At 52.1% G+C, this 16,405-nt stretch overlaps 1 protein-coding gene across 1 annotated transcript; it reads right to left on the bottom strand.

Annotated features, from left to right (window-relative positions):
• Positions 1-11,736: 11,736 nt before the first annotated feature.
• On the bottom strand, positions 11,737-15,648 carry LOC123147497 (serine/threonine protein phosphatase 2A 57 kDa regulatory subunit B' theta isoform). Its single transcript, XM_044566767.1, has 3 exons — positions 15,319-15,648; positions 13,959-15,231; positions 11,737-12,621 (listed from the first exon to the last, which is right to left on the bottom strand). The coding sequence occupies exons 2-3, from the start codon at positions 15,159-15,161 to the stop codon at positions 12,271-12,273; spliced, it is 1,554 nt and encodes a 517-aa protein (XP_044422702.1). The 5' UTR covers positions 15,162-15,231; positions 15,319-15,648; the 3' UTR covers positions 11,737-12,270.
• Positions 15,649-16,405: the final 757 nt, after the last annotated feature.

Here is a 16,405-nt window from a genome sequence, read left to right as displayed (position 1 = left end):
CATGGCATCACAACATGACTCTACGACTCAAGTATTTATCAATAGGCTCCGAGGAGCGAGATATTACAAACATGGGTCTCATGACCCAACAATCAGAGCATACAAGTCAAAGCACAAGCGGAAGCTATCATGTCTGAGTACAGACATCTATAAATGAAAAAGGCTGAGAAGCCTGACTATCTATCAGATCCTGCCGAGGGCACAAGATCGTAGCTGAGGTATCAAGCTAAACGTCGAAGTCCAAGCGGAACTACTAGTGAGACTGAAGTCTCTCTGCAAAACATAAAATAGGCAAACGTGAGTACAAATGTACCCAGCAAGACTTACATCAGAACTAACTACATATGCATCATTATCAACAAAGGGGATGGTGGGGTTTAACTGCAGCAAGCCAGCTTTGACTCGGTGGCTATCCTGAACTACGACTGCAATGTAACTCTTTTGAGGTGGCGCACACGAGTCCACATATTCACCATATCAATACACCACTATGGATCCGCTCCCGTCTCCCTACGAGAACGCCATCCATAGCACTCACGCTTATCTTGCGCATTTTAAAGTATCCACTTTCACTTGTCTATGAACTGATATAAGCAACCCAGAAGTCCTTTACCGCGGACACGGCTATTCGAATAGATGATGTTAACCCTGCAGGGGTGTACTTCTTCATACATGTTTCCACCACTTAGCGTCTGCACACGACATGTGCTCGGCAGACTTCAAGCGAAAGCCGACGTGGGTGTAGACCACGACCTACCTAAACACTCAAGTCTCTAGTCCAGGTTTATCGCCTATTCGGGTTCCATCCATGAGGAGATCCGGCCGGAGTTTCGCTCACAGCCCCAAACGATGTGAACAGGGTTCCGTGACACCAAACGGGCGCCCGGTTACCCGGCCACGTGCCTACCGCATCACAGCCCACCCCTACGGTCAGCGCTGTCCACGGCCTCCAGCGTACTACAAACACCAGAAACTACTTGCAACTCCTGGACAGAGGACGAGGGTGAATAAGAAGTCGAGCGGGGTCATATTTCAGGGCCCAATGTATGGTAGTAGCTGAATCATGGATCACAAACACAGAACTCAGTTCCTGAGGACGGCTGCAATGAGACAACCCACCATGTACTCCTACATGGCCTCTCACCGCTACCTTTACCAAATCGTGTTCACACACTTAGCTCACACACAGTAGGACATGTTCACACGCCTCTGATTCATCCCCGATGAATCAGACCTGACTCAACTCTAAGCAGTAGCAGGCATGACAAACAAGCATGAATGAGTAGGCACAACAGGGCTCAAACAACTCCTACTCATGCTAGTGGGTTTCATCTATTTACTGTGGCAATGACAGGTCATGCAGAGGATAAAGGGGTTCAGCTACCGCAGCAAGTAACAGATGAATCGGTGTTGTCCTAATGCAGTAAAAGAGAGCAGGAGCGAGAGAGTAGGATTGTATCGGAATGAACAAGGGGGTTTTGCTTGCCTGGCACTTCTGAAGATAACATTGAGTCTTCATCAGTGTCAACGATCACATCATCGGTATCACGTCTATCGAGAGGGGACAAATACCGGCAACACAGAAGGGAACACAATCAATGCAATGCACAATATGATGCATGATCATGACATGGCAAAATGAATGTGTTTTGAGCTAATGCAACTAGCAACAGATTAAATGAAGTTGGTTTGAATACAAGATTCAAATTCAAACTCCATATGTGATTATTCAAATGCCATTTAATTGATTTGTGCTAAACAGCAGCTATAAGTTGTTCTAACATGCATGAAAATGGTACAGATGGATTCCTTGAATTTTTCTGATAATTTTTCATATATAATTTATTTCATTTGGAGTTACGGTTAATTTTCTATGATTTATTGAAGTTTATACAATTTTCTGAAATTTCCTGAATAATAATAAATCCAGAAAATACTTATTGCGTCAGCCTGATGTCATGATGACGTCAGCAGGTCAAAGGCGCCAGCCCAGGTCAAACCTGACGCTGGGACCCACATGTCAGTGTAACAACTAGTTAACAGGATTAAGTTAATACTAACTAAACTGTCAATGGGCCTGGGCCCGCATGTCAGTGGTTAGTTGACTAACTAAACAGGGTTAGCTAGTGTTAGGTTAGTCACTAATCCAGGTAATTAGCGCTAAACTAATCTAACTAAAATTAGCAAGGGTGGCCCACATGTCATTGACCCAGGGGTCAAACTGGGCCCACCCAGTCAACGATCAGCGGGTCAAACCCGCCGGCGTCTAGCCGCCGGCGAGGCCGAGACGACGGAGAGCGTCGGAAACGCTGCTCCGGCCACGGTTTGATGCGCGGGTGGGTGCTACGAGTAGCTGGCGATGTGGCGCATCCAACGGTGGCGGTGTTTGGTGCTGGGGTGGCCGGAGTTAACGGCGGCGAGCTCTTTTGCGGCCGCCGGAGTTCGGGCAATCTCGGGGTCGGGGTTAGGGAGCACGGCAGGAGGAGCTGGGGCGTGCTACGGACTCCTGAGATCGCGGTGAGCACGTCAGTGGGCTCGGATACGAGCTGGGGTGGCTGTGGCCACGGCCACGCCATGGCCGGCGGCGAGAAACTCTCGGCCGCGGTGGAGGAAGAGGCTAGGGGGCGAGAACGGAGGGGGCGAGCACAGGAGAAGCAGCAGGGGCTCACAGCGGATTCATTCGAGGCGGAGACGAGGCCGGGGGAGCGTTGGAGGCAGCACAGGGTCGCCGGAGATCCGGGCGGCCGAAGGTAGAAGACGACGATTGCGGCGACGTTGCAGGGCGCCTGAGGATGCGTGGCTCATCTGGGATGACGCGGACGACGAGGCGGAGCCAACGAGCATGACGGTTGCTCGAGGGACGGCCGGTGAGCGCGGTGGCGGTGTGCGGCGGCGACGGAGGCGTTCGGGAGCGAGAGGGGAAAAAAGCAGAGAAGGGGGAAAGGGTCGAGGGAGAGTGAGAGAGGTCGGGCGGATCGGGACGTCACCGGGCATTCATCCACGCGGCCAGGGGAAGCAGGAGGTGGCCAGGGGAAGCAGGAGGTGGCCGAGGCAGCGTCGGCGCGCGCCACGCCTCGCCTCTGTTCGTCCTCCTGGCAGAGGAGGAAGAGGACAAGGGGGAGGAGGAGGTGGGCTGGGCCGGCCAGGTGGGGGAGCTGGGCCGGCTGGTGGGCTGCACGGGTGAGGCCAGGTAGGCTTTACTCTTTTTATTTTTTTCTGTTCTGTTTCTTTTATTTAATATCTTTTGCCATTGTTTGAATTTAAACAAATTCAAACAATGCCAAAAACTCCTCTGAATAATTTTATTTTGCTAGATGGACTTTTCCAAAAGCTTATAATATATTTCAGGGGTATTTGAAATTATATTCTAGTTATATGAATATAATTCAAATTCAAATAGCTAATGATTTAAATTCAAAGTCCCAAAAACAAATCCTTTTAAAATGTTCATTATTTTTGGTTTGGATCAAAACCCTTGCCAAAAATATTAAACATCTAAGAGGAGCATTTTGGAACAATGAATGAGATTTTAGGGTTTTTGCCCTTCTTTTATTTAGGGTTTTGAGGCTTCTGAAATTCCCTCAGTTCAAATTTCAGAATTTAAACATGATGCAAACATGAAGCTAGCCTAGAACATTACCAGAAGCTAGGGATGTGACATGCCGGCTGGAGGAGTGGCCGGCTGGCGAACCTCGGCATGATCACCGCCTCCCGCAGAGGGCGCGCTAGCACGCACCTTGTTGCTGGAGGCACGATCGGGCTGAGGCTGGCTGGCCGCTTCACCGGCCGGCTCAACGTCTTCGCCCTCCTCTCCTTCGTCATCTTCGCCTTCATCGCTGGAGGTGATCTCCTCTGCCGAGTCCTCACCCGCTGCCAGGTTCAGCCCGAACCACTCCTCCGGCTGGGCAACACCGTCGTCATTAATTTCAGGAGCAAAGACGCTGATGTCAGTGCACTCGGCGATCGTCGAGGTGCACCGAGTGATAGCCGGCCGCACCTCCTTCAGCTCTTCGTTGGCCTCCAGCCGCCAGGTGCGTAGTTGGTCCAGGTTCAGCCCCGGATACCAGGCTCGGACGAACTCCAGCGCCCGCCCAGCTCCAAGCCGGGCTGCCGATGCCTTCCAGGCCTCAAAGCGGCCAACCGCAACCTCCAGCCAGTCGGCAGTCCGACTCGGGGTACGGGGAATCGTCTTGCTTGGCCAGAGGGCGGCCAACACCTACGCCCCGGCGCGCTGGAGGTGGCGGAGCATACGATGAGCCGGCTGCAGCCGGGCTTGGACCGCCAAGAGTTGCTCCTCGAGCGTCCGGCTCGCGCCCGGCGCGATTTCAGCCCCCGCCTGCCGGCGCGCCTCATGGTGGGCCTCGATGGTTTGGGCGGCGAAGACAGAGTAGCCGGGAAAGTAATCTGCACAGAGAACAAAAAGCAACACAAGTCGGAATAGAAATTAGGGATCAAGGGGCAAACAAGGAGTGAAGAAGGTGGCTTACCATCGATCAGATCCTCGATACGACCGAAGCCCTCGCTCAATGCCTGCTTCGCCTCAGCCCAGCCCGCCGCTTCGGTCTCGAACTCGGCCCTCAGGGCGTTCTCGCTGTCCTGAGCTTCCTTCAGAGCCGCCTTGTGGCTCTCCTCCTGGTCGGCCAACTTCTTGGCCAGGCGGTCACGCTCCAGGACCAAGGCACTGTACTCGGCTTCCTTGGCGCGAAGGGCGGCCTGGGCCCCGCTGAGCTGCTCCCTCAAGTCGGCATTGGCTCCTGCAAGCATGAAGACAGGAAAAATTAATAAGGAAGAAGTCGTCAAGGAAGATCCGACCCGGCTGCTCAGCAGTCGGCCCGAATCTCGGGGACTACACCCAGTGGGTGCGCTGATGCGCCCCCACAGGAGATGAACGAAACAAAGCACGCACTCCGGCTGCTGGTCAGATCCTCGGTTCTCCGACCCAGCTCCTGAGCCTGGGAGTTGAAGGCGGCAGCGCGGAGGTTATGATACTCCTGGAAGATCAGACAGGAGGCGAGAATAAGATAATCGTCAAGGAAGATCCGACCCAACTGCTCAGCAGTCGGCCCGAATCTCGGGGACTACACCCAGTGGGTGCGCTGACGCGCCCCCACGGAAGAAATCAAAGAACAAAACAACCCAGGACAGAAGACTCACCCGGATGACGGTCCGCGTCGCAAGGAACTCTTGGGTGTATCGCTGCAGCGAGGCGGTCTAAGCTTGAAGCCGGCTCCGGACCTCCTGGGCCGCCGCGTTTAGCTTGCCCGTCCCCCCGCTGGGGGTCCACTCGGACGCGCTGGTGCTGGCCGCCTCCAGGGCCTCCGCCGTCTGGCCGGCCCCCACAGTTTGGTGCGGTTCCGGCGCGGAGGCGCCACCCCTTGCGCGCCGGCGCAATGCTGGCTGCACCTCGAGGCCGGCCCCTGCCTCCGGCTTGCCCCCGGTCGGCTGCTCTGGCACCGCAGCCGATTGGCCGCCTTGGCCCGCTCCGGTCGGCGCTGCCTGCGGCGCCCCCTCCACGAAGATCACGGAGCCCTCCTTCCTCTCCATCACCGGCGGGTCTTGGTCGACCTCCTCCGACGGGGGCACTGGGATGCCGGGGGCCACGGTGCGGAGGGGAACGACGAGCAGCGGAGGCCGGTTGTGCGAGGCCTCCGCCTCCATCTCCGTGGCTGCCGCCTCCGCCCGGGCCTTGGCTGCCGCCTCGGCCTGCTCCTTCGCCGCCTGGGCGGTCCTTCGCTCCGCCGCCTCCCGCTCCTCCCGCGCCTCCCGTGCGTTCCGCTCCGTGGCCTCCCTAAGGTCGGCGCGGGGATCCACGCGGCGGGAGCCTGAAGACCCTCCAGTCGGCCCGACTACGGAGCCGCCGGGACCCCGCTCAAGGGAAAGCGGTGCCCTGTCCGGCGAGTCAAGAAAGGTTTAGAAGAGTTTCGGTCGAAAGGGATAACAAAAACTATATATACAAGGCATTCGACGACTTACGCCGAGATCGCCTGCGGTTGTTTTACCGCCTTGCAGAAGCGGGCCGCCTTCGCGGCCGCCTCATCCCACTTGGTCGCCGCCGTGGGAGCCTTGGATTTCTTCGGCCGGCTGCCGAAGAGGATCGACGCGGTCTGGCGCTTCTGCGCGCCGCCGCAGGCAGCCGGCGCGGCGGACGAGCCCGCACCTTGATGATCAAGCGCCGGCTGGCGACGCGGGGCGACTTCGACCTCGACATCGTCCGGCCAGTCCTCGAAGCCGGCCTCGAGCCCCGCGCCTCCGACCTCGTCACTTTCCCCCACGATGGCATCTTCCATGGCGGCCGCTCCCAAGTCCGGATCGTCGGTGTCGTCCACCGTGCGGTCGGGGAGGAGCTGACGCTCTACCCCTGCGGCCCCGGTCGTCGGCGGAAGAAGAGGGTTCTGCTAAGGGCAAACCAACTGATCAGAGGCCGGCTATCATGAGGCCGGCTACCAAAGGAAGAAAGGAAGGAAAAACTTACGGCAGGCGAAGGGTTGGCGCGGGAATATGGCTCCTTGCCATATCGCCAATCCTCGGCGAGCTTGCAGTTGGAGATGTAGTTCACCATGTAAGACACCTCTGCATGAGGCATCTCCCTGGTGCTCAGCCGGCATGGGTCGAAGCGGCCGCTCATCTGACAAATCATGTGAGGCCGGCCTTGGAGAGGAAGTACTCGACGCTCCATGAAGGCGGCCACCAAGTCGGCTCCGGTCAGGCCCTCCGACTGGATCATCACCCGAAGCCGGGAGACGGCTGCGTTCCCGGCCTGAGACAACGACCTGGCCCGGTAGCTCCATGAAGGTCGCCTCCCAGCCGGTGGGCCGGCTACATAAGCCGGCAGGTTGACGTAGTCGCCTTGCTGGGCGACGTTCTTCACGTAAAAGTAAGACTTCTGCCAGAGTTTCACCGACTGGATCAGCGGGATGGGCGGGAACGGGTTGTTCTCGCCCGTCTGCCTCATGGCAATATAGGCTCCACAGGGGGCGGGCACGCCCGCGACAACGGTGCCGAGCTTGCTCTGGAAGAATTCCCCCCAGAGCTCGAGCGTGGGGAGGACCCCGAGGAAGCCCTCGCACAGGGTGACGAAGGCCGACAGCAGCATCACCGCGTTGGGCGTGAGGTGATGTGGCTGGAGGTGGTAGAATTCGAGGAAGGCTCGAAGGAATCCGCTCGCAGGAAGGCCGAAGCCGCGCAGGCAGTGCGAGCGGAAGATCACCCGCTCGCCCTCCTCCGGTGCCGGCGAAATCTCCCTCGCCGGCGCTTGACGAACCCGCACGAAGTTCTCGCCCGGCAGGCGCCGTGTCCGGCGGAGGAACTCGACGTGGTCTTCATGGACGTTAGATCCATCCCACGAGCTTGAGAGCGCCATGGGAGCAACGCGGCGAGGAGCAAGACGATGCGACGGCGGAACGGCGCAACAATGGGTGGCAGCAGCGGCGGAAAGAAGAAGGAAGGCGAGGAGGGGCGGAGCGAGGGAGAGTGTGCGAGCCTCTGCCGCTCCCTCTCCTCCCCCTACTTATGGACCGGCGCGGCGGAGCCGAGGAGGCGTGGCGTGGGGGAACGTGGGGATCAACTGCGCCCACTCCCCCACGTCCCGCGATTATTGCGCCCTGAAGACGTAATAAAATCGTCGCGGGAAGGTGAGCGGTCCGCGTGGGCCGCAGAAGATCCGCGCTCGGGCCGAGGCCTAGGAATGGTGGGCCCGAGCCTGCGGCGGCATCCCGTCGCGCGCGTGCACCGGCAGGATTTCCTTGCAACGTGGCCCGCAGGATGGCCTGCGGTTAGCTCGCAGGTCGACCGCGCTCCAGCCTACGAGAAACGGGGCTTTCCGAAGACGGCGCACACAAGCACAACCGGCCCCTCAGGGTAGGAAGCTGACCGAGCTTCTCGTCCCTTTGTCAGTCTCGAAGCTCGCCAGCTTCGGGGACTACTGTCGGAGGAAATAACCACGGGTAGCCAAGCCGGCTCCCCCTGGCCCTTCTGAAAAAATTATTACGAGCCCATCCGGCCCTCAAGAATCCAAGACATGGGGCCGCCTTTCCCCTCGCCGGCTGTTTCCCAGGCCGACTATCGAAGGCGGCCCGACTTCAGCCTTCATGAAAAAAGTCGCGGGAGGGCCGGCTCCGAGGAGCCGGCTCCAAGAAGGCCGACTCCAAGAAGCCGGCTCCCATAAAGCGGTCAAGATCGTACCCTCGAAGTCTGCACCCACATAACAACGATGTGACGGGGCGTGACTACAGTAAAGCTTGCCACCCCCGAATCCCGGAGCTCGCCTGGCACAGTGCGCCGTACGGGAGGCCATGGCCCGTCCGGCGCGGCACTGTTGCCACGATGACCCTGATGTCATCCACGATGGGCCGCCAGAGTGGCCCACGGGCGGCGGGCCCCTTCAGGCAGAGAGACACCCGAAGGCGGCCCGGCCTCCCCCAGTCGGCCCAAGACAGAGCCGTCTCTCCACAGCCGGTTTGCCACCCTCTCGAAGGGGGCAACTCGGCGAAGCCTTCGTCACCAGGATTGAGCAGCAGTAACCAGCCGCCGACAAGGCCCTGGACAGTGGGGCCTGCCTGTCGACCAAGGAGCCGGCAGCCGGCGGGACCCACCAGCCGGCGGGCCCCAGCAGCCGGGGCAGAAGCCTGCGAGTGTAGACACAGACGGCTGGGCCCCACACCCAGCCGGATTACCATTGTGTCCCCGGGGGGTAGGCCTATATAAACCCCCCGGGACACCCATGCAAAGGGTTGATCCCAGCTAGTTTTAAACACCACATAGGGAGGAGAAGAGAGCAGGCAGAGCCCTTTTTCCTCCTCTCGCCAAACAGCTCAAGGAGCATCGTGTAGCCACTTGTTCATCTAGTGATCATGTGGAGACCCCGCAGAGCAGCAGTAGGGGTATTATCTCCACGGAGAGCCCCGAAGCTGGGTAAGATTCGCCGGCGTACATGTCTTCGCCTCATCCCGCTTCCAAGCACCGGCGACGTCTTACTGGCTCCCACAATGATAAGCCACCCGTTGGCATATGTCGCACCTACCACCCGACACCTATTTTATATCAGGAGCAAATCTCTAGTAATCTTTTTCTTTTGCATCTACATCATCTGTTGAAACAGCGTTTTTGTGTCTTTGGTGATGTAAAAACCTGTTATTTTTACATCTACATTATCTATTGAAGATGCTTTAAACACGTCTAGATCCACTCATTTTCAGCGATACTTAATTCCGGATGGAGGGAGTACTTTGCTGAAAAATAAAAAGGAATATACATATGCAGATTCTTGAATGTTTGTATTATGAAAGTTATACTAGTATTGTGCATCAGAGCATGATGAGGAATATATAAAGCAAGAAGGCCCAGCTACTAGTATGATCTTGCCAAAAAAAGGGGGGGCAAAGCAAGTAAAATGTGGTCCTGAAAAGGGTCACCATATTAAAACTCTGCTTTAGCCCTTGTTGGGGGGCATGGTTAAGGGCTCTCATTAACAACGTTTAGTAGTAGTAGTACTAGTACTAGTATGATCTTGCCAACCCTGAAAACCCGCAACCAAAGCCAGCCAATGTTGAACGATTCCATGCCAAAAGGCTATTATTAAAAGATAAATACTTAATTGTCCTAGCAATGGTACTTTATTGACTGTACTGAGATGTTCCTGCAACTTGCTTACTTTTTCCCTTGTACTAGTACAATGTACGAGTAAGACACATGGGTTGCAGGGCTCAAAATTTCTTCACCTCACCTAGTCTGAACTCTGTGGCAGCATATGATAAATGAGAAAGATTAATGGTGTGTTTGGTCGGACGTAGTGTAATGAAATGTCATGGTTCCGTTCTATTAGAATGGGTCGGTTCTATCTCTGTGTTTAGTAAAGGCAATTCAAAGGAATGGAATGGTTATATTTTGATGTTTGGTTTAAGGGATGGAATGAGATGAATTTGTTCAGTGAAACAAAATTGCTGAATAAAATGGCCATCTATCAATCCATCCATACAACAAAGGCTTGAGCACGCTCCATCTCAAACAAAAAAAAAAGGCTTGAGCACGCTTTGCCAGAAACAAATCGCAGAGAACTGAAGGAGCGTGAGTTCATCCATCCACGCATGCAGTAGATTGCAGAACAGAACCAGGAAAGAAACGAATCAGACTCAAATCGCAGAGTTCAACAACAGCCACCCTGCACAAGATCCAAGCATGTTCAGGCGCGGTCAACGGCCAGCGCTGGGAGCAGCTACTCCGTCAAGCGCGGCGGCATAGAGCTTCCCGGCATGGGGCCTGGCGCGACGCAGTTCGCCGTCACCCGCGCGGACCCGAGCTAATTCACGGCGACCTATATGGCCTTCACGGCCGCCTTGGAAGCTCATTGACGGGGGCATGCAGGGCGTCGAAATCGGGCCCTGCAGCGGGGCGGTCTGTACGAGGGGGCGCGTGCTCCCGGCGGCGGCGGCGGCGTGTGCTTCCGACGGCGGCGGCTACCCGAGAGGTCGCGCGAGGAAGGGAAAGAGGGAACACGAGATGCAGTCGCGGAAGGAAGAGAAGCGGTTCTGCGTGGTCCGCTCGATTTGGAGAGACCGCGGGGAACGGCATAAACAGCGAATATGCCATTTTAGGAACGAGTGGGTTCTGGCTCCTCAGATCAACCAAACACAAGAATGGGCTATAGGAACGGAATGGACCCGTGCCGTTCCACTTGGTGACAGGAACCAAACACATCCTAGGATCACTTGCTCGCCGTGCATGCAATAGGACTATCTGCCCTGTTTCTTTCAAAAAAGGAAAGGATTATCTGTCCTGCGTTCCCTGTGTGTTTTAATAGGGCATCAGATCAGATGGTGCTGTGGTGGTAACTCAACATCTGTCTGTGTTTTAGTAATATATCAAGTAAGCACTCATAATTCAGCATACTTGATTCATGAAGTTTCTGTTTTGCAGGTATCTGAAATGCAAGAGCATATATCAAGCACAGGATCGATCATCCTGGTCAGAGTTTGTTGGAAAGCAGAACCGCTTTTCAGGAACCGTTTGCAGAGCATGCACAGCTCGTGCTGGAGAACACGAAAGAACGGATCGGAGCAGGAGCTCGATGTTGATCTGAAATGCCTATAAAAGGCCCAGCCGCGAGTCTGCAATGCTCAGGCCAAAGCATATGATTTTACTGTATTTAGCTAGCTCTGAAAGTAAGAGTTGTAGGAAACTGAACTCTCCTTCCATGTTTCTTCACGAGTTCAGTTTTCTCCAACATCTTATCTTCAGAGCTCTCTGGCCAGGGCCATCACACCTTGGAGAATTTTGGCAGATGAATTTGAGTGTTGGATGGGACCAAATCTTGCTGCCGGGTGTGACAAGATTTGGTTTCCTCCAATATCTTATGTTCATATGTCAGACAATACACTGAATGTTAGCTACAAGAAGCGATAGTTGGATCTGAAAACCTCTGAACTTCTTGTCTGAAGAACCTAACCTTGGAAGCTGAATGTGAGATTTGGATGGAACCAAATCTTCAGCTATAATACAATGGCACAAGGTTTGGTTTCCTCCAATATCTCGTCTTCAACTGTCCATGATGAAATCCTCAACATCTTCAGTTGAGCTATAGGTGAACCGGAATTGAATTCCTTTGGTCTTTGGTCATCAGCATCATGACATTTGTCATTTTCATTTTTATCAAACTGCGACAAATTTTTACAACATACATTTGATTAATTTGATAAGCTATACGTGACTTATTTGGTTATTTTTATGATATATTTCAATGCATTTCATCCAAGGATGATCTCATAATGCAAACCATTTACTACAAGCTGATTTTTGGTAAGTAAAGAAAACCTTTGCCTGCTTCCAGATTTGTGTATACATCCACTGAAGCAAACAAATGTACACCAGTGCATATTACAAAGACAAAAGACTAGAAGTTGTTCATACATAACGCATTACAGTTCAGCAAAATCAGCACCGGCAAGCTAGTGCGAGTGCCACTCGACCTATTCCTTGAGCTGCAGGCAGCACACTGGACCTGTTGCAGCACATACACCTTATATAAGCCAGGACAGGTAATTTGCCTCCTTTACTTCACCCCTCGATGATGAAAACTGAATCCTTGATCTCGCAACCGACAGAACACAAGAGCAGCGCTAAAGCTTCACGGTCCATCATCTAGGTTGTATGTACATGTCAGCCTGTAAGATGTTTAGGAACAAGTACCAAGTGGCAAGCAGTCGTCCATGAGCATTCATGTCAGCGATTCAACTTGATCCTGAGAAAGAGCGGCTCATATGCAAGTCAGCCAGGAGGTTAGGTAGAAGAACTCTGCTGATGAGCTATTGCCTGTGGCCTCCCTGCTTGTGGATTTGACGAGGCAATTTCCTCTAGGCGCTTCCATGTGGCATCACGTTTTGATCGCATCACATCTTCTTGAGCTTCATCGTCCTGAAACTTCTTCAGGCACCCCTCAAAGAGTACAGGGTCATGGTCCAAGAATATTTTGCGAACATTAAGACTCAAGCTTTGCACTGCCTGATTCCAATGACCTTTTGTATTTCGTTCTAACGAAGGAAGGATTATGGGCAGTAACACCTTGCTGTTTTGTTTGATTAAACCCTCAATATGATCGTTGTTCCACAGAAACAGAGCTCTCTCTGCCACCTGCAAAACATAAGAGGAGTAGATGCATCATTACCACATAGTAAATAAGTAGCACGGGGACAATAGGGCGCATAGCTTGATTCATCCTACTGCTGGAATATCACTGCATTTCGTATCATTAGGTAAAATACTAAGCACAGACTTTTATTCTTGAATGCCACCTGAAAATGCATACAATGACCCACACACACACACACTAAACAACCAAATAATAATAAAGAAGTCTACCTTTCAGGCGTCAACAGAAGGTGAACAGTAGGTATGGTAATTCAAGGATGTATTGCGTTGGGAACAGAGGAAAATCAGCTTGTTTATGAATGCAGAATTAACAAAGTTTGTACATAATAGTTAAATCCCAGGTGCTCAGAATGCTAACTTAGTGATCAAAGGATAGAATAAACACAGATATGTACTTAACGGCAATTCTCAAAGCAGGAAAATTGGATCAGGGCAGTTTCTTCTGCTGTCGCACCCATAACAAAATTGGATCAGGGCGCTTCACCATATATATATAAGGGACCATACAGTTTTGACTGCTCTACGCCGGTGAAGTAGCAAACAGAGATAACTGACAAGTAAAACTGATCATATCTCTAGGAAATACACTAGAAAGCTGTGGAACTAAGCACATCTAGGTTCTGTTACGCATAGGTGCATCCGATCTGAAAATGATTTAATGCTTGTAGTGTTACTAAAATGATAAACACACATAAATGATAATTCAATATGGCAGAGTTAGTTGTTAATATAAAGCAGAACTTATCTAGATTCAATATTTGTCGGTCACAGTTGCATAGCAGGGTATATAACCAAGTTAGGCTAAGCTTCCTAATAACATAGGTATCACACATTTTTGGTACCGGTGTTCATAAGGCAGACATGGCATGGATTGCTTCAGCAAACCTGAACTCTTGCAATATTTTTCTCACCAACAGAACCATTATTCAACCTCGACCTCCCCAGGTAAAGATAGCTCTTGATAATTTCAAGGCTTAGATAAATTTGAAGTAGCAAAACAACAGTTATTATTCATGGCCAAGTTAAAATCAGCAGCTTAAATCGATCCTATTTGCAAGGAATTAATGATTAAGTAATTAAAATTACCAGGAAACGGCTAACATGACTATTCATATTTCAACATGAGCAGGACTAGTACGCACTATATACCTATTGTTTGCGAGATGTTAGTTCACTTGCATTAATAAGTTCTAGAAAATCATGCTACGAGCAAAGACTATCGCAAAACTAATAACAGTTTTAAGGACGAGAACTTCCATGAGCTATTAACATGTATCATATGTGTATGGTTTGGTTGGCACTCTGCAATTCCATTTTACCTGAAAGTGAGAGCTATTTAAACAGCGGGCAATCTGTCGGAAAAGTGGCACCATACATCTCTGGAATTCTGCTGACTGAGTAGCTTCCAATACTTCCTCTAACTCACCCAAAAACATCACCTCCTTTGAGCTATTTGTGATTGGCCAATACTTAAGTAGACCCCTTATAACGGTATCAGCAAGCTTGCAATCTTTCTCAACGAACTGAGTGACACAGTATGACAGTTGCTGATGATACATGCTAACACATTTTGGTTTGTGGAGTGGAATCAGCGCGCGGACTAGAAACGATTTATGCTCTTCCTTGAGAGGCAAAGCAAAACCATTGATTATACTGCCCAGAATCTCTAACAGCTCTGCAATCCCATAATGCTTTGCTGTCTCAAATATAAACCTGTAGAATATATTGTTAATTGCCTTCCTGATGAATGGACGGTGCACCATGAACTTCCCATATATCCTGTGAAGTATTGTCTTCAAATACTCCCTTTCCCTAGGATCCTCTGAGTCGAAGAGATCTAGCAGCCTGAGAATGAAACCCTGATCAACATATCTCTTGGCCATCTTAGCATCTGTCTCTGGAGACTGAACAAATCTTAAGAACAGTTCGAAGACAATCTGCAGGTGAGGCCATGCCGGGTCCATGACAGGCTCTTCCTCCTCCAAATCAAATGACTCGATTACCTTGTTCTCCTTTGGGGCGGGGTTGGGGCCCCGGAACAAGTTTGTGGATACCATGTTGACGACCTCTTGCACGACAGACTCTGGGAATTTCCCGGTGGCAGAGGTGACATAATCCACCAGCTCAAGCAATGTTTGCCTCTTGACCTCCTTCTCTTTCACGTCCTTGGTGGGGTCCGAGAAGTCGAAGACCACGCAACACATGGAGAGCTTCCTGAGGAACAGGGCAGGTTTCTCGGAAGGCGGCACCTCCCGGAAGCTCGGGAGCGGCTCATACACAGGCGGGGCCATGAAACCATTGCTGGCACCCGCACCAACACCAGCGTTCCTGTTGCTGTAACTCTGCCCAGGATTCGTGACATAATTGTTCGGATTGCCAATCCTACTAGACATGGTCAAATCTGTGGTGGTTCTTGCATCCGCCGTGGGGCTTGACAGGGACGACGAGCCGGCTCCGGCGAAATCCTTCTCCCCGGACTTGGCCGGCTTCTTGGGTAACCTGCCCAGGATTTGCTTAATCATAACGGATTGGCCGAACAAGCCCCCGATCAAACCGCGCTAAAGAAGTCCCGCAAATCCATCATTCATCAACCTGATCAAATCAAACACCGTAAGGAACATCGAAAGAAGGAAATCCACGCATCGCGCGAGAATGATAAAGAGTACAACCGAACCCTACCAGATCAAATCCGGAGCCGAAATCCACGAAGAAGACCGCGCCTTTCCGATCGGCGGCACCCGTAAAAAGAAGAACCGCGCGGGGTCAAAAGGGAAAGGGGGTAAAGCGAAAGGCGAGAAAATCGCTGTTTCCCCCCAAAACTTGCAGGCGAATTGGACCGGCGGAAAGGAGAGGGCGCAAATTGGATGGATTCCTGCAGAAATCTGTGGGGAATACGTGGTGGAGGCCTCGCCGGTCGGGTTCGTTCGGGTCGCTTCTAGGGGGAACAGTGGGAGGAGGAGGAGGAGGGAGGGCAGTGGGTGGGCGGAGCCAAAGCCAGATTGGAACAGAACATTATTAGAGGAGAAAAACCGTTTCCTTCATTTTGGACCAAATCCAACACGGGTAAAGCTTCGTTCGGTGGCTGGTAAATATTCTGGTGCACATTTCGTGTTGCACCCAGCTCAACACAGTTTTCCATCTGCCCTTAAAATGAAAAAAAAACCATAATTTTTCAATTTTTTTCTCAGAAAGATTCACGTCTATTATAAAAATTCACTGGATCTGGCAGTTGTGCACGCACGGCGAGAACCCCTAACCTCATCGCCGAAGAAGACGACATGAATCTACGTCAGAACTCCGTCAATTCCGTCCTCACACATGAATTCGAGAAGGATCGAAACCCGACCTACTTGAAGATGAAGAGCTACCATCCGTCCAAGCATCGCCCCTATGAGGAATAAGCCGAGGCACCATGATTCTCTTCCCCGCCACCAATCACTGGAGCGACATGCGCGCGCGGGGTGGGGGTGGGGGGTATACTGATCGGTGGAGCTTGGGAGGAAGGAGAACTTTACCCTAGCCACCTACGCATAAGGGAATGTCAACACAAATTTTCATGTACAATGAGTATACATCAATTTGTCATTGGTCTAACCCGGACCTAGTAGATGGCTCAAAGTATTCTGCGCGAGTTTATTTAGTTTTTTAGTTTCCTTGTAGTTTTATATAAATAGTAGGTCCACTAAAAAATCTTTTGAGAATAATTGGATGGCTAGTAGGTGGTTGTAGTGTCATCTTTCTAAAGATCAACCACGAGGTTTTGTGG

This window comes from Triticum aestivum, chromosome 7A (assembly GCF_018294505.1).
Source record: "Triticum aestivum cultivar Chinese Spring chromosome 7A, IWGSC CS RefSeq v2.1, whole genome shotgun sequence".
Classification (NCBI taxonomy): Eukaryota; Viridiplantae; Streptophyta; class Magnoliopsida; order Poales; family Poaceae; genus Triticum; species Triticum aestivum.
The sequence above is the reverse complement of the archived record's forward strand: the minus strand, read 5'-3'. Positions and strand labels throughout refer to the sequence as shown.

What these genes read in the sequence shown, in the direction of transcription:
- LOC123147497 (XM_044566767.1), bottom strand. Translation starts at nt 15,161, where the DNA reads ATGATTAAGCAAATCCTGGGCAGGTTACCCAAGAAGCCGGCCAAGTCC. An exon ending in TAAATAGCTCTCACTTTCAG is followed by an intron (nt 12,622 to 13,958) that starts GTAAAATGGAAT and finishes TATGTTTTGCAG; the next exon opens with GTGGCAGAGAGAGCTCTGTT.